This window comes from Amaranthus tricolor, chromosome 2, assembly GCF_026212465.1.
Source record: "Amaranthus tricolor cultivar Red isolate AtriRed21 chromosome 2, ASM2621246v1, whole genome shotgun sequence".
Taxonomy (NCBI): domain Eukaryota; kingdom Viridiplantae; phylum Streptophyta; class Magnoliopsida; order Caryophyllales; family Amaranthaceae; genus Amaranthus; species Amaranthus tricolor.
Window position 1 is genome coordinate 40,064,567 of NC_080048.1, and position 18,046 is coordinate 40,082,612.

The 18,046-nt window shown below is 34.4% G+C and overlaps 2 protein-coding genes across 3 annotated transcripts; one reads left to right on the forward strand and one right to left on the reverse strand.

Annotated features, from left to right (window-relative positions):
• LOC130806048 (histidine kinase 2-like) lies at nt 1–9,092 on the forward strand. 2 transcript variants are annotated; one of them, XM_057670951.1, is made up of 13 exons: nt 1–140; nt 919–1,352; nt 2,472–2,936; nt 3,480–3,755; nt 4,322–4,491; nt 4,572–4,784; nt 4,879–5,065; nt 5,156–5,207; nt 5,304–5,533; nt 5,633–5,731; nt 6,339–7,000; nt 7,492–7,989; nt 8,293–9,092. In XM_057670951.1, the coding sequence occupies exons 2-13, from the start codon at nt 984–986 to the stop codon at nt 8,540–8,542; spliced, it is 3,471 nt and encodes a 1,156-aa protein (XP_057526934.1). In that variant the 5' UTR covers nt 1–140; nt 919–983; the 3' UTR covers nt 8,543–9,092. The 2 variants fall into 2 exon arrangements, with proteins under 2 accessions (XP_057526934.1, XP_057526933.1); XM_057670950.1 differs by lacking the exon at nt 1–140 and adding an exon at nt 215–428.
• A 5,395-nt stretch (nt 9,093–14,487) lies between these two features.
• On the reverse strand, nt 14,488–17,084 carry LOC130806049 (uncharacterized). Its single transcript, XM_057670952.1, has 5 exons — nt 16,935–17,084; nt 16,753–16,823; nt 16,549–16,629; nt 16,355–16,398; nt 14,488–14,824 (listed from the first exon to the last, which is right to left on the reverse strand). Exons 1-5 carry the CDS (start codon nt 17,014–17,016, stop codon nt 14,725–14,727), a joined length of 378 nt encoding a protein of 125 aa, XP_057526935.1. The 5' UTR covers nt 17,017–17,084; the 3' UTR covers nt 14,488–14,724.
• Nucleotides 17,085–18,046: the final 962 nt, after the last annotated feature.

Consider the following 18,046-nt stretch of genomic DNA (forward strand, 5'->3'; position numbering starts at 1 on the left):
ATTCCTCCATTTTTTCTTTTACAAAAAAGCTGTCTGAACAGAACACTCTGAACTGACACACTCTCCATCTTCTCTTGTTTTTTTTTTGTCTATCAGTAAAAACCTCCTGCACCTGTTTCACTTAACAACCATTGAAAATGGTACAGTTTTTTTCATCATAACCCTTAAAAATTTAAAGTACAAGTAAATAATTCGAGTATAAATTTCATTTTTAAAAATGTAATTATTTTTTAGTGGGTTATTGTAAAAAAAATAGAAGTATCCAGTTAGAAGCAACAAAAGATAAAACCTTTTTTTTTTGTGGGTTTTGATTCTGAAATCTTTGTGGGTGATTTGGTTATAACTTTTTCTCACTTTGAATGATTGACACAATAATATATCCCAATCTTCTTGTCAATTGCTCTCCACCAATTTAATCAAAAAAATAGGTAAAAAAAAAACAAAAACCCTATTAATTTCTCAATTTTCCTACTTTTTAAAAAAACATTAAGAAAAAAGTGAAATTATTTCTTTTTTTTGTTGTTTGTTCCTTAAAGATTGATGATTGATTCCAGTTGCCAGTTGGGTTTTATCATGAAATTGTAGTGGGTCTTACTTATCTGAATTTCAATTCCCCTAAAATGGGTTTGTTTTATAAAGAAACAATTTTTATTTATATATTTTTTGTTTAAAGCTCTTCTTTTTTTGTAGTATTGTCAGATAGAAAAGAGGAGAGAGAATGTACCATGTAAGAAAGTAAAGTTTTGGGGGATAAGACAAGTTCCTTTTCTCCTTCATTGAGTGGTTCATTTGGGTTCATAAGAATTGCAATTGGGTGTTTTTTTTTTTAGTTTTTACCTCTTTTTTCTTTGAATAATTTTGTGGGTTTAGCTTAAATATGCTTTTTATTAACTGGGTATGTTTGATTTAATGCCTCAGATCTTGGGTTTGTGTGTAATTGCATTTTCTTCAAGTGGGTTTTGTGTAAAAGTTTCTAATTTTGGATGGTTTTTGCTGCTTTAAGTGGAGTATTTCAAGCAAAAAGAATTCTGCTCAAGAATTGCAAGGGAAATTTCGTTAAAATGTCTTTAAATTGTAACCATTCTGGTTCAAATGGTACACTTCCTACCAATTTTAAGGTGAAGAAATCTAAAGATCAGGTCCATGGATCTGGTGGTGTGTGGAAATTGAAAGGGAAGATACTAATGTTAATTCTTGTGGTTATTGTTGGGCTGATTTGGGTTTTGTCTGGGTTGAATGGGACCCATTTAAACCTACATAACAAGTCTTTTCTCTTTGGTGATTTCAAGAATTTGTTATTCTGGGGACATGTTAATTTTGGTCAGCACCAGCTTCAAACTTTTTCTGATCAGGTAATTTCTTTCTTTGTGGTATGTTTTTGTGTAAATTTGCTGTTTTTCTGGTTGTGTTGCCTGAAATGTGGCTGTTCTTGATGATAAAAGTTGGATACTCCTATAATTTGATAGAACCATGTGGGTCTATGTAGATAAAGTTTGCTGTTTTGTTTACTTTGTGTTAAGTAACCAACTCAATCAAAAGCGGAGTTGATGTTCATGGGTTCGCATCTCATGCACCCTTTAAAACCCTCATTTTGAGTGGAATATTAAGCACCAGTTATGAAGAAATATGCGGTAGTTTGTGTTGCATCCACACTTCAGACCCAAAGGGTATCTCATGCGAGGAGGCTTGAACATATAATTGGCTAAATCTTCCATTCAAGCTTTTAGTTGTCTATTTAGGGGTGAAAAAGGAGGCAAAAGTTATACATTATTGAGCTTGCTTTCAAATAGAGGTAAGAGGGAGGGAGGTGGGTGGGGGTTGTTCTATGTCTAATGCTTTAATTGGCATTTTTGATTGTTTTGAATCTTTGATATTGTTACCAAGTAGCCTAAAACAACTCAAATTTGTGACTTTATGCGTTTTTCTGACATCCACCAACTTGAATTCATTCATTTTCTTTGGGTTTCTACTAGACTTATGTGAATCATACCATGAGTATGCGTTAGGGTGGTGTTAAGTACAACATTTCACTACCCCAATATCATTACGGGACTCCTTGCTTGACGGGGTTTTGAGGTGTCAAATCTATGCTCGCCTACCCTTATTAGTGATGATCGATGTTACTCGGACTCTTCATTTTTCTTCAAGTACCCATGTCCGACTCGGATATTGGTATGTCACTTAAACACTCATTTTAGGCGTGAAATTGAATATTTAGACGTATCTGACACTTGGACACATATTAATATCCGACTTCAGTCCCTGTGTCCAAGTAACATAGGTGATGATAAATAGGTTGGTAAACCCGTCGAATAAGACTCTTAAGATAGGTGGTGATGCCCAGACTTATATGAAGTGTATTAATGCCTTAATAGTACTTACATTATAATGTGAACCTTTGTACTAATGTAATCATATTAAATTTTTCAGTAGTGTTTGAATAGTGAAACTTCTATTGTTTTTTTGCTCAGGTTACCTCTCTAGACGGGTGTGCATCTAGTTGTATTTGGTCAACGAGGTTCTGTTGGTGGGTGCTTCTCGGGATGGTGTTTCTAAGTTCGAGGATAATGTACTCTCGTTTTAGCAGTTGGAGGAAACATCTGCTCGAGCAGTTCAATCCCGAGCCCCAGCAATCGCAGCGGGAGCAGCTAATACAACACAAGCTTCCGCTGAAGAGTCCAGCTAAAACTGCGACCAAGTGGCATAGGAGATGCCTGTACCTGTTCGTGGTCACTATGGTCTTGGTATCGATTGGTACGTTTTTCTATTTTTATCAAGATACGATTTTCCGAAGAAAAGAAACACTGGCCAATATGTGTGATGAGCGAGCCAGGATGCTTCAAGATCAGTTCAATGTGGGCCTAAATCACGTGCACGCGTTAGCCATTCTAGTTTCTACTTTCCACCATGGAAAAAGTCCTTCGGCTATGGATCAGGTATTTGCTTAAGTTCTTTATATTCTTGATAGTATCTGGAAATACTTCCTCCATTCAAGAAACAGGACTTGCACCCAAATGCATATTACCCCAATTTATCATAATTAGTCCAATAATTAAGATCGCCTTTTCGTCGTGATAGTTTGTTCCAAACATGTTAAATGCAAAATGAAAGTTACCCAACTCATAAACAACAACATTCCATTACGCCAATGCCATAAATGGCTCCCACCTCTGGGTGGTTTGGGATTTTTGGATATATGCAACCCTACTCGTGTCAGTGATAACAAAGAGGTTTTTAGTGAAAATCTCGCTTAAATGATGCAAAATGAAAGTTATAGACGAATGTCTGTGTTAAAGAAACAAGTAGGACATAAACAAATTATATTGCATAAACAAATTATATTGCATAAATTCAGTCCTCTTTAAATATATAGTTAGCCATAGTCCGTACTATTTTTTTGATAAATTGGTGAATATCCTTGCAACTTTAACGGATTCCATTCGAAGGAGGTAGTTTAATTTATTCGGGTGATTCTGCAGAAAACGTTTGAAGAGTATACTGAAAGAACTGCTTTTGAGAGGCCTCTTACCAGTGGTGTTGCATATGCATTAAAAGTTACACATTCCGAGAGGGAGCAATTCGAGAAACGCCAGAGATGGACTATAAAGAAAATGGAACATGGAGATCAGACTCTTGTAAAGGATTTCGATCCCGCAAAGATGGATCCTGCGCCCATTCAAGATGAATATGCACCTGTTATATTTTGTCAGAAGACAGTAGCTCATATTGTGTCTATAGACATGATGTCCGGAAAGGTACATAATTTTTCCATATGTAACTATTAACTTTTCTTGGTTTTAGAAAAGCTACATGGGTCAAAGAAAGAAATTACAAAGATATAGCACGATATAGAGTTATATACTGAAGTGGTGAAACCTTATAATCACTTTTACACTTTTTAGTTCTGATAACGATGGCCTATGTTACTTGGACTTGGGTATTGATGTTGGATACTGGTACATGTCTAAGTATCGGATACATCTAAATACTCAATTTTACGCCTAAAATGAAGTGTCTAAGTGCTATACCAATGTCCGAGCATCAAGGATCGGACACGGATACGTGAAGCAAAATGAAGAGTCCGAGTAACATAGACGATGAAAAAGTGTTAGAGCTAAGTTAAGGATTTCCACCTCATTCACATGAATACGAAGTGTATAGTTCTTTGATTATGCATAAAATCCGGAATGGGGCTCAGTGGCGGAATATTTTTTTCGCAATGTGGCTAACTTTCTTTGGTGGAGTACCAATATAATCATATCTATTGACTAGATGTCTAGACGTACTATTAACAAATTAAGGCAAAAATTGATACATGCAGGAAGATCGTGACAATATTTTGCGTGCTAGAGCTACCGGAAAAGGGGTCTTGACTTCTCCATTTAAGCTACTAAAGTCAAATCATCTCGGAGTGGTACTTACTTTCGCTGTCTATGACCGACAGCTCCCACCAGATGCGACTCCAGAGCAACGCATAGCAGCTACTGTGGGGTAATGTGTATTTCCATGGAAAATTATAGCTTCTTTTTTACTTTAAGCTATATATAAATAAAGGGAGCCTCATTTTGTAGGTATCTTGGCGCATCTTATGACCTCCGGTCACTAGTCGAAAAGATCCTTCAGCAACTTGCGAGCAAACAAACAATTGTTGTGAATGTTTACGATACAACAAATTTCTCTTCGCCCATTAACATGTACGGAACTAATGTTCTAGACACGGGTTTTTTACACATTTGCAGTCTTGATTTTGGGGATCCAACCCGCAAGCACGAGATGCATTGCAGGTAGTGTTATTGTGTGTATATATATTGACTAAATTTCTCGATCTATGACCCATTCATAATAGTTGATTTTTCCTTTCTGTATTCCATGTTATAGGTTCAAAAACATGCCGCCCCCTCCATGGACCGCAATATTGTCAGCGGGTGGAGTCTTAACGATTTCATTGCTCCTTAGTTATATTTTTAATGCAGCAATCGATAAAATTGTTCAAGTCGAGGAGGACTGCCAAAAGATGACTGAACTAAAAGCTCGTGCAGAAGCCGCTGACGTTGCAAAATCTCAGGTTAATATTCAATATTAAACGACGTCTTTTTTCCCCGACTTTTCTTGCACCAATAGTTCAAGTTAACTTTTTTTCCTTTGTATTGTGCAGTTTCTTGCTACCGTGTCCCATGAAATAAGAACACCCATGAATGGTGTTTTAGGTGAGAAGGAATTCAAATGCTGTTTTCGATTATTTTTGTGTTCATCTAAACTCTAAACGCTAAAACGTTTTGCAACTTAATTTCGGAATGTTTCAGGTATGCTTCAGATGCTGATGGATACTGATCTGGATGATGATCAGCTTGATTATGCCCAGACAGCTCATGCTAGCGGGAAGGATCTTATCTCCATTATTAATGAAGTTCTTGATCAGGCCAAGATAGAGTCAGGCAGGCTTGAGCTTGAAGCAGTGTCTTTCGATTTACGTGCTATTTTAGACAATGTTGTCTCGCTGTTCTCGGGAAAGTCTCGTGAGAAAGAAATTGAAGTATAATATTGACTTAACCAATTGAAAAGTTTTTTTTATCTTTTTTTAGTTTATTATGGGTAAAATAGACTCACTTGAACTCCATATGTATTTTTGCAGTTGGCTGTTTATGTGTCCAACAAGGTACCCGAAGTTGTGGTCGGAGATCCTGGACGATTCCGGCAGATAATCACCAATCTTGTTGGTAATTCAGTAAAGGTTAGTTTACTAGATTTATTGTGAACATCAATGCTTCTACAAGAAGGCCGAGTAGGTGTAGATTGTTAGTTTGCAAAAGTTGAGTTCATAAATTGGTTTTGGGTTGTGTGATAAAGCCAATAGGTTCTTGCTGAAGTCGAGTTGAATTTAACTTAATACTATCTGTCTATCTCTGGTTGGAATTTGTTGCTACACTTGCATAGTCAAATAGAATCTTGTTTGATCGCCTCAATTAGAGGCGTTCAAAACAGATCCGACAACCCAATATTCACCCGTCTTTGTAACTGAACCCAATTTGACCCGACTTAAAAATTGGATTTACAATTATATAAAAATCAATGCGAACAAAAGAACCAATTTTAAACCGACTTGAAACATCTAACGCGAAATCGACCTGATGATCCGAATAAACACCTCTAGTGTCAATACATATTTGAATCAACTTTTTGTAGTTTTTAATCATGCGCAACTAAAGATATTAAAGTTCAAAATTATGCATTGGATAGCGTGAAAACAAAAAGCGTAACTAATTTGAATAGAGAAAGTATATTCTATGCTTTTGTGCAATACGACATCTTATATACTTTGTACTTTTTTTGTGCTGCAGTTTACAAATAATAAGGGGCATATTTTTGTTTCTGTACATTTGGCTGATGAAATAAAGGCACCATCTGATGTGATGGATGAAGTTCTGCGACAAGGAACTATTCCGTTGAAAAATGGTTCGGAAAGAAATACTTTGAGTGGCTATCCTATCGTGGACAGATCGAAAAGCTGGAAAAAATTCAAACTGTTGGGTGGTAAGGAAAGCACCGACAAATCTGAGTTGATCAAACTAATAGTTACCGTGGAGGACACAGGAGAAGGTATTCCGAAAGAAGCAAAAGACCGCATATTCACGCCGTTCATGCAGGCCGATAGCTCAACGTCACGACACTATGGAGGGACTGGAATAGGATTGAGTATTAGCAAATGCTTAGTAGACCTTATGGGTGGAGAAATTGGATTTAAAAGCAAGCAAGGTCTTGGAAGTACGTTTTCCTTTACCGCTATTCTCATGAGAGGAAATTTGGACTCCCTTGATCCGAAATGGCGTATACATGAAACATCTATATACGAGTTGAAGGGATTGAGAGCTTTAGTCATTGATAAAAGAAGCATACGAGCGGAGGTAACGCGATATCATCTTCAGAGATTGGGGATATCTGTTGACACTGTTTCCAGTTTTCAGTCGGCGTTTTCGTTTGTTGCTAACATTTCAAGTTCAAGGTAGATTTTAATTCTTTACATTGTATGTTGCTTGAGTTCGTTATTTTAATGGGGCTAAAGATTTATCGTTCTTTAGTTTTTGATTATAATGGACTAAAAATAAAACGTCCCATTAATTCATGTGCACTTCAAATTTATGTGAAGTTGCAGTTGATCTTTGTTACCAACGGTCCGGAATCAACCTCATTGTTATCACCAACAAATCAACCCCCTAAAACCCACCCTAGGCTTGAGCCACTTAATAGCGTTAGGGTAATGGATTGTTGACATTTGTATGTTGCTTGTTCTAGAATGTTGAGCCCTGTGTCGCATGATTCGCTAAATTCCTCGTCAATTGTGAATTTTGAGCAAATCGCGAATTCTAAAGCAAATTAGCTAGTAAATTATATTACACTGGTTGAGCCTCTTTCTGGTAATCTTATCTAGGTGTTCTTTAGAGATTTACTATTTGATCTCTACTAACGGATGTTGTTTTAAAATTTTTTATGCAGATCTTTAGTTCCACTCGCCATGATTCTCATTGACCAGGAGGTATGGAAAAAGGAGCTGGTTATGGAGATCCGTCACCTGCTTAAAGATGCAGTGTCGAAAAGAGCTATAGATAGAGTGCCCAAGTTATTTATGTTGGCCACTTCCATGAGCCCGCCTGAGCGCAGTGAACTTAAATTGTCACTTCTTGTTGATGATATACTAACCAAGCCACTACGGTTGAGTGTCTTAACCGGGTGCTTCCACGAAGCCTTCGGAAAAGGGAGGAGAAGGCAATTGAATAGAGCGAAGCCCGCAAGTCTTGGTAGTTTGCTCAAAGGAAAAGAAATATTGGTGGTTGATGATAATGCGGTTAATCGTAAAGTGGCAGAAGGAGCTCTTAAGAAATACGGAGCTATTGTTACTTGTGTCGGCAGTGGGAAGTCCGCGGTTAATGAGCTCAAACCACCTCATAAGTTCGATGCTTGCTTCATGGATCTCCAAATGCCGGAGATGGACGGGTATTGTTCTTTGCCTTATCCCTACACCTTTTATTTCTTGGTCAATGTCGGTATATCTTCTGCCGTTATAAAGTTTTTTAATAGAAAAACCGAACCAATATTTCACGCATTGTAAAGCTGTTAAAATGCCGATATTTGGCATTATGATAATTGCAGCTCCCGTTACCACATCACCGTGTCGTTACCACTATCATGACTGTTATCGCTTTTTTGCACTATACTGTTGATTTTGTATCTTCCATTCCTATTTGACTTGATAAAGTGCGAGGCTTATTACATAAGTTTTCTCCGATGTTTCTATAGATTTGAAGCTACACGGCAAATTCGTCACAAGGAAAAAGAGTTTAACGAGAAACTTGATTCCGGGGAAGTTTCACTGGAGTCATTTCCGTGTATGACTAGTTGGCACACGCCAATATTAGCGATGACAGCGGACGTAATTCAAGCCACCAATGAAGAATGTGTTAAATGTGGCATGGATGGTTACGTATCCAAACCATTCGAAGAAGAACAGCTTTATTCTGCCGTAGCTTGCTTCTTCGAGTCCAGATGATGATCTATAAGAATATGCTCACCCGTCTATATCCATCCCGAAGGTAATCCTCATTTATTGTAGGCTCGTATCATTTTCGTGAGTGGATTCGATTGACAGCGTTAATGAACTGAAACTTTCCGAAACCTCAACTCATAAATGCATAACACGATGTTAATCACGTTCACTCACGTTACTCGTGAGTAGTTTCTGTATATACAGTATTTGTTTGCGGCTAGGTGCCTAGTTCGATCACGCATCTTATTCATATAATATGTACATTTAAACAGTCCTCGACACATATCTTGTAATCTTCGATTTTTTGTTGTAATATCGGAATCCCATGTATAGCTACTGAGTAGGACAATCTTGGGTCTTGGGTTAGGGATCAATTAGACAGAATTGTTTAGTAGGAAGCCTTAGGTTTATAACATAGAACCATCTTCATTTTCGAGCTTGTTCGGTCTGCATTTGATGCTAACTTTCACTTCAAACAAATCACAAATGTTGGTCTAATGCAACTAATCATGTGTTCTTCATTTTTCTATGAAGTATTTTCGAATTCCTTCTATTTGTATATTTTCGTTCATTGCCCAGGTTTGAGAAACCGCATTAATATTGAAGTATATAACTTATAATACGAAAAATGGCAGTCGAGTTGGTTGAGTTTACATACAGAGTTCAGTGTTCGGTTTGCATTTGATGCTAACTTTCACTTCAAACAATCACAAATGTTGGTCTTATGCAAGTAATCATGTGTTTTGATTTCCTTTTGTTTTGATATTTGTGTTCATTGCCGATGAAAAACCATATTAATATTGAATTATGTAATATATTATACAGAAAATGGCAGTCGAGTTGATTCAGTTTATATATAGAATTTAGTGTTCGGCTCACCCACCTTATAACATGAGTATTATTTTGATTATTTTTAAGTTTGTATGAATTAGTTTCATTAGTGGTTGTAAGTTGTAACAAATGAGAATAATATTGATGGCATGTGAGTAGGCAAGAATATCAAAAGGATGATTCCCCCATGTGAGTAGTCTTTTCAAATCTTAGATTATTGTGTGAATATGTAGAAATTAGCATGTGCTTTGTATAATGGAAGTCTATATTCCCCTTTGGCTCAAAAACGTTTAGCTCATAATCATGTGCACTACTTAATTGGCTAATAAATACTCTTTTAAGTCTTAATCCTATTTGTAATAAATTAATATATTTTAGCGAAAATGTAGCAATTTGACTGAAACGGATGAGCGATTGTTGCAAACTAGTTCGTTGTCTATATTTGTTGCAAACTAGTGTCGGTACATAATACTAAATACTCCCTCTGTCTGTTTCTAAGAGATTGCGATACTTTTTATTATTTTACTCGTCTTTTTTACTTTGTAATATTTTTATTTTTGATAATGTTTCCACTACTTTTGTGAATATGTATACACACAGTTTTTTTTAATTTTCCTCACTTTTAATTATACCCACATTTATCTTTACAAAATTTTTAATACTTATGTCAGTTAGTGTGGAGGGAGTATTACAATTTTAAAAAAACTTGGATGAAACGATCTCATTATGAGACCGTCAATTTGGTCGGCCCAATTCGCGTGTGTAATAACATTTTAATTTTCTGGGCATTTATCAATTTTGACCTTAAAAGTATTAATTTTCAAAATTGATACCTTTAAGATCAAAATTGATATCTTTAAGATTAAAATTAAAAAATACCTAGAAAATAAAAAAAATGTCCAAGTTGTTACACGCACTGGGCATGCCCAAATGACAGTCTCATTATAAGGCGGTCTCGTCCAGACCAGCTGTTACAATTTACATAGGCTAGTCAATTTTTGATCCATCTTTAAATCCAACCGTATCTAATATGAATAAGACTTGAATGGTCCACCTTGTTTTTGTTTTTATAAGGCAAAAGCTAACGATATTTGAAAAAGGATATTAGGAAACAAAATAAAATATAAAAATTTTATGTTATATTAGTTAATATATGACCTTATTAACAATGCTCTGGGAGCGTTTGTTAATAAGATTTTTTTTTTTTTATTTTATTAATTTTGAGTTTTCACTTGTTATGTTTTTATCATTTTTATAATTTGGGTTAGTGATCCAATATTATGAATTGAACATTTTTTCTTGAGTCAATTTTTAAGAAACTAATCTCAACGAACCCCTAAATTATTTTTACAAATTACTGATAAATAAATTTATAATCTGTTGGATTAAATATGATTGGTGTAAATTGATATTGAATGATCGTTTTGACGTGATTGTTCATCACCAAAAATTAGAAAAGTTCAAATACTTTTTAATCATCTTGATTGGGAAAACAATTTAAGAGAAGATCGATAGAAATTAGTAAAGAAATTTAGTGCTAACTAAGAATTTTTGAAAAACATTAATAGTAAAATTTGAAAATTTAATAGCTTCAATCACAGTTACATTTAGGAAACGTAAAAGGTCTAAAGCCCTACTCAGACCGCTTTTTTTAGACTCTAGATTTTCTGTTGGATTTTTTTATTATCTAATTTATAAAAAACTAACCTATAATATTAATGCTCCATTTAAGAGTTAAATGGTTTTTAAAATTATTTTTTTATCCGAATGAGTTAAATTGGAAATATTATGACCCTAGGTCTAATATGGAACTTATAATAATTATAAGTAGAATTTTAGGACTCAAAACTCGAAAAATTTTAGATTTGAGTCTAATTTTTAGACCTTTAAAATTCACTTTATGACATATCAACTTTATGTACAAAAAATTGAAAACTTCATTTGGTATTATCTTGTTTTTTTGTTTTTGGTTTTTTGATTTTCAAATCATTATGTATGTCCTATATTAAATATAAATTTATTAAAATTTTTTTGGGTACATCATCTTTTTTAAAACTAACAACTAAAAAAATTAATAATTAAAAACACAAAATGTTAACTAGAAAAAGGAAAACTACAATAGTCACCTCACAAATTCTTAAATAAAACAGTCTTATAGTGAGACCATCTTTATTAGAATAACATATATATTTAGTATGTTAGAATAATCATTTACAATTTTAACATTAATCGATTAGAAAAATGAACTAATTATATAAACTCGCTTATGGTGATATGGTTTCATATAAAACTAGCTGAATTTAGCTTTACAATCGGGAAGACTCCTATTAAGATCAAACTTATGTTCCTACATAAACCCAGTATGCATTACGATCCAGTGGACAACTCATACCTATTGAGAATAGTCGGGTCCATATACCTATATTAGTCTTTGATTACTAATTCACGAATTTTTATATTAGACAGTCTTTTCACGAGACAAACATATATTGGACTTAGTAGCCCAATTAAAATAATAAAATACAAATTGTTGTACGAGACAATATATTTATAAGACGCATTTCATACACGGGGCTATTTGAGCTCATTATATGGCCTATACTTATGTCAATTCTAGTTTTCTACTACACGTGGTGACCGAATGATGATTCTATATACATTCTCACAATCTGATAAAAAACTTTCATAACACCCCGAAAACATGAATTATAGTCTTTGAAATGGGCACTTAGAATTTATCTTAAGATTCCGCTCAGAATTCTCCAAAACTTTTCCCACACTCTTAATAGATCCTATTAGGATATTTGAGGTGATAAAAACCTGCCTGCTCTAGAATAAGGTGTGTCTACCAAGACAAACAAAAGGACTGTTTGAGCTCATCATCTTACTTCAACATAACCTTGACCCTAATTTCAGACGTAAAATCTTAAAAATCAGTCTGACTGTGCATATCTAAGGCTAAGCCCTCACAATAAAACTACATTTCCCTTTGTCCCGAATTGCATTTATAATTCTATATCGCTCACTGCCGTTCTCATGTTGTGTGTTTGTTTGTGTGCGAGCGTGATTAGGGTGAGAAGTTACACGAGACTACGGTGTTGGGCCATTACGGAAAACAATAGTGTATGTGCAAACCCCAAATGATGATCTGCAAGCAACAATAAACTGGGCTTGGAGGCAGTATAATGTGGCGTGTAATATGCTACAAGAAAGTGAACCTTGCTATAACCCTAACACAATTAAAGACCATGCTGATTTTGTGTTAAATAATTACTTTTAAAAAGTTTAGTACGTGTTTTTCATGTGATAGGATTTACAAAAGACTGTGGGAAAAATTAAAGAGAAATTTGAGCTTGAGTTTAAGGTAGGTCCTTAGAATATTATTTTAAAGGCTATAATTTACGCTTTTAAGGTATTTTAAAAATTATTTTATGGGAATATAAAATATATTATTTGTATCCCTAGTGGGTCACCGCATTCCATAGAAAATTATAGTTGACACTGAAAAAGCCATATAGTGATTTCAAAGAGTCCCTTTATAAGTCTTAATGGGCATACTATATTATACATGTTAGCAATTTGACTAGAATAACAAGGTATTACGATTACTATGTAAATTTCTTTAGATAGGACCTATAAAGAGTGCGGAAAAAGTTAAAGAGAATTTTGAGCCTAGGCTCTAAGCCGGTCCTTAGTACCCTAACTCGAAGGCAATAACAATTCATACTTTTGATGTGTTTTGAAATTTTTTTGTGGCAATGCAAAATACAATTCATACTGTTTGACTTGTTTTGACGTGTTCACAGTTAATAACTGCGAACAGCTATTTTGTCTTTTTTAAACTGTTCGCAGTTACTAACTGCGAACAGCCCCAAACTTCGAGTTGGGGAATTTCACGCTTACTTTTGAAAATAAGTTGAAACTTATCTTATTTGATTCATTTTATTGATAATTTGTCTTATACATTTTAAATTTTTGCTAAAGTAAAAGGTCTTAGATATGACTTATAAAGAGTTGAGAATTTTGAGTAAGGGCCCAATATAGAGTACCCCATTGGCCATTTCAAAGGATATAATTCATACTTTCGGAGGGTTTTGAAAATTAAGCGGGAATTTGATAAAGATATACAAAGGGGCTATTTGATCTGATTACTACCCTTGCATATTACATACCACGTCACATTGATCCTCCATTAGTGAACATGAATAAAAGCATGGCCATTTACATGGTATCCTGACACACCCAATCTCAACTGTAAATTTTCTGATTTGGGTGATGCAAGCAAAATTTCTAAACAATTGTTTCTGCCTGTACAATGCAAATAATTCTAAGTCGAAAATGACAGGATTTATAATATAGACATCAGATTTACTTTCACGTTCTTTAATTTTGATACTCTCCGTTTCAATAATAATATTGTAGTTTATAAAAACTAACATTTATAGTAAATACTCATTCAGGGCACTCCTTTGGTCGCGCTCTCCTTTATGGGTATGAGTTGCCGTCGTCTTTCCCTCCCCAAACCCTGTCCATAGTTTTTGTATGAGCGGAATACACTGGGTAGGATGATGACGATGTGATCGAGTGTTTTCACATGTACGAGTTTTGAAAATGGTATATACACATAATCTTATCCTTGTAAAAAAAAATATTTGCTTCCGATTTTCGATAGTAGAACGGACTGGTCCGGTCTGGTATTGTATTTTGATTGGTCTGATATGGTCTGAAAAAATTTCTAGACCCGAATTTCTAGTCTAGTCTGATTTTTGTGTCAAAACCAGACCGGACCGTATACAGCCCTACGATTGCGGAAGTACTGATTACATACTGCAGGCCATGAGAATTGCCAATTTGAAGATCTTCCTTGAGAGTTTGAACTTGATTCCACCAAAAAAATGTACTCTACTTTGTATTTTTGATTCATCCAACAAATACTTCTACAATTTGTAAATGGAATTTAAGAAATACAAGTTCGTCGATATTACAAAGACACCAGCAACAACTCTTATTCGTCCGTTCATTGTGAAAATAATTGAAGGAGAATTTTTTTGACACGAACATAAAAAAATTACGCAAAGCTTGCTTAGCGGATGAAGGATGCACATGTTTGGGACATCTTTGGGAAGAAATGGCACAATCATGATGTATGGTCTCAAAGTAATGAATAATACAAGGATACATCACATTCACCTAACAAGATATACAGGTAAAGCAGACATATAATGATAGAACAAGAAGTATAGCATAGAGTCTCAATCATAATGAGATATTATACCAGTCTTAGTAGAACGTACGTTGTGTATGAGCAGACAGTCGTGCGCATTTACGAGTTGTCGTCCTTTGTACCGGGAATTTCAGAATAGTAAGCTAGCCCATCCCGCTATAAATGCGAAGCCACCAATTGGTGCTAATCTATTGTAGCTTCGGTCTTCTAAGTACGCCACACTGTAGCACCTGCGATAATACATAGCAATTATAATTTAGGAACGAGAACGTAAACATGAAGTATATAATATAGGGATATAGCAACGACATTCTATTACCCAAATGCCGTTAAATGGCTCCCACCTCAGCGGGGTTTTGGTGGCCAAATATATGCAACCTTACTCTTTTTGGTGATGACAAAGGTTGTTTCCGATGACCCTTTATTAGCAAACCTCATACGCAACTACACATAAATAAGATTACAACTACACATAAAGAGGTTGTTTCCGATGACAAAGAGGTTGTTTCTGAGACCCTCGCTAGCAAACCTCATATGCAGCTACACAAAATAAGACTGCAACTACACATAAAAAGTTTCTAATGACCCTTGTTAGCAAACCTCATATGAAATTATACATAAATAAAACTCCAACTACACATAAACATGGGCGGTTCTGGGGTCATGCGAGGTGCCCAACCGCACGGGGCCCCCGAACCTAAAGGGCCTCGTATTAAAAAATTATTGTAGAATAGCATACTATTGCATTAGAGTAGTTGGTAAAAGTTTTACTTAATGTATCAATGGTCATATGTTCAAAACCTATTGATTATATTTTTCTCTCCTTTTTTATCTCTTTTAAAAACAACTCTTTACCTTTCAAATATTTTTTTCTTACCTTATTTAATATTTTACACATTCATTAAATATCAATTATCACTAAAAAATTTATAAAAATAATCAACAATTTATTTTTAATTTTTCAACTCTTCAAACTTTTACTCTTTTTATTATTGGTCATCAATATATTACTATTTTTTTCTCTTCCATTTTAACATTAGAGAAGAAAGTTTAATTTTTAACAACTTTATTTAAGTTTAAGAAATAAAGATTGCATTGAATTTTTATTTTGTTAAAAAAAAATTTAATTATAAAAAGGGCCCCAATTTTAGAAATCTATAAATAATAAACAGGGCCTTGGAATTGTTTGCTCCGCCCCTGTACATTAAGAGGTTGTTTCCAATGACCCTTGTTAGCAAACCTCATACGCAACTACACATAAATAAGACTACAACTACACATAAAAAGGTTATTTCCGACGACAAAGAGGTTGTTTCCGACGACCCTGGTTAGCAAACCTCATATCAACTACACATAAATAAGACCGACTACACATAAAGAGGTTGTTTCCAATGACAAAGAGGTTGTTTCTGATGACCCTTGTTGGCAAACCTCATATGCAAATACGCATAAATAAGACCGACTAAAGAGGTTTCCAATAATAAAGAGATTGTTTCCGATGACCCTGGTTAGCAAACCTCATATGCAACTACACTTAAAAGAGGTTGTTTTCGAAGACAAATAGATTTTTCCGATGACCCTTGTTAACAATCCAATTACCAATACCATCAATTTACCATTTTCTATACCAATTTAGCCCTAAATACATAAAAGCACTAAACTTCATCCACAAAATTAATCACAAAATTAAATGTAAGCACAATGAAGCAGAAAAGGGATGGTCAAAAAAAAAAATAAAAGCAGAAAAGGGAAAAACTTACGTTCCCGAAAATAAGAGAATCCCAGCACTCATAAAACCTCCAAACTGCAATTAGCAACAAGCAAAATATAGGAAATTTCAGAAAATCGGAAAAAATTACTCTATTTCAATTCCAATATATTAATACAATTTTTTTAATATAAGAATTCAATAATTACAAAAGAAAAATGAATTGCATAAGAAAAATACACATACAAGGGTTGGATTCTTGGTCATGGGAGCAGCTAGCAGAGCAGCAGTGTGCACCAAATGATACAAAGAAGCTGTTTGCCAAACCTAATAACATTTTTTTTTTTCTAATTTTCAGAACAGAATATGAAATTTCTACGCAAAAAATGATGGGTAAATCATGAAATATGCAAAACATGAAAAAAAAATCAAGAAAAGTAGAAATCTTGCCTGTTTATAAGTGGGATCATTGGGTTTGAAACCATGGGCACCATAAGCACCCAATCCAACAGCAATTGCCCCTAAAAGTTGAAACAAATTAGGGTTTATTAGCGATGGATAATGATGATTTTTCGCCAATTAATAGTATTTGAAAAGTTTAATAGAAATGAGAAGAGAGCAAGAGGACGTACCAGATATAGCAGCAGCTTTGTGCCATATTAGAGGATCCATTTTTGTTTTCAACTTGAGCTTTTTACCCATCAATTTTGTCATTTGTTTGACTTTATAGCAATAGGGTGATTTGAACTATAATCGAGGCATTGGTACAAAAAAAACAAGCTTGTCTCAACATCTTTTCAATAAGTCAAACAAATTTCGAGTCGGGCTAGGCCGGACGGGTACCTACCTATAGGTGGGCCTGGTCGGATTGAAATATTGGTTTAGCTCGGGTATCAAACTTTTCAAATTAAACACAAATTAATTGATACAAATATACTTAATTTGTTTGTCGATATAGAAGAGTTATATAAATATTAGTATATGTTATTTTTATAAAATATCGTCTTAGAGATAGTTGCAAAATCAAAAAAAAATTATATTGGTGTAAAAATACACTTTAATGTCAAACACTTAGGGATGGTTATGGGTCAAGAACCCTGTTGGACTCGCTCTTTTTATAAGCATTTGGGTCTTATTTTTTGACACCCATCGAATCCGTGTCAGATTTGGATCCAGAAAATATTTGACGGGTTCGGGTCTCAAGGTGCAGACCCGGACCCGGACCTAGACCTTAGATCTGGACTCGAACCTTATACAATTATATATATTTTTTTACTTTTCAGTAATTAATTTGTATTTGAATTTCATGGACTCGAACAAGTGTTTGTAATACGATAATAAGTTGCTTACAAAAATACAAAAAGACTCGCAAAAGGTTCAATTTTGAAAATCAAAGAGACTTTGTTTAAAACTCATTAAGGACCCTAAACCCATTAAATCCTCCGAATCTGGGTCTAAATCTGAAAATTTTAAACCCTTAAATTTGAATTCGGGTCCGAATCTAGCGAGACCCACCCATGACCATCCCTACAAACACTAGTACTCCTTAAGAGTCGCAGTAATTTATTGGCGACATAGAGAAGTTACATGAGTGTATTAAACTTCATATCAGTTGTTTTAATTTTTTTATATTATTGATCAATTATTTTTAGTTTTTATTTTGTTTAATTTGTCTGTCAATTTGTAAATATTATTTTTTATAATTTTTAATTAAGTATAATTAAAGATATTTGATATAGAATAG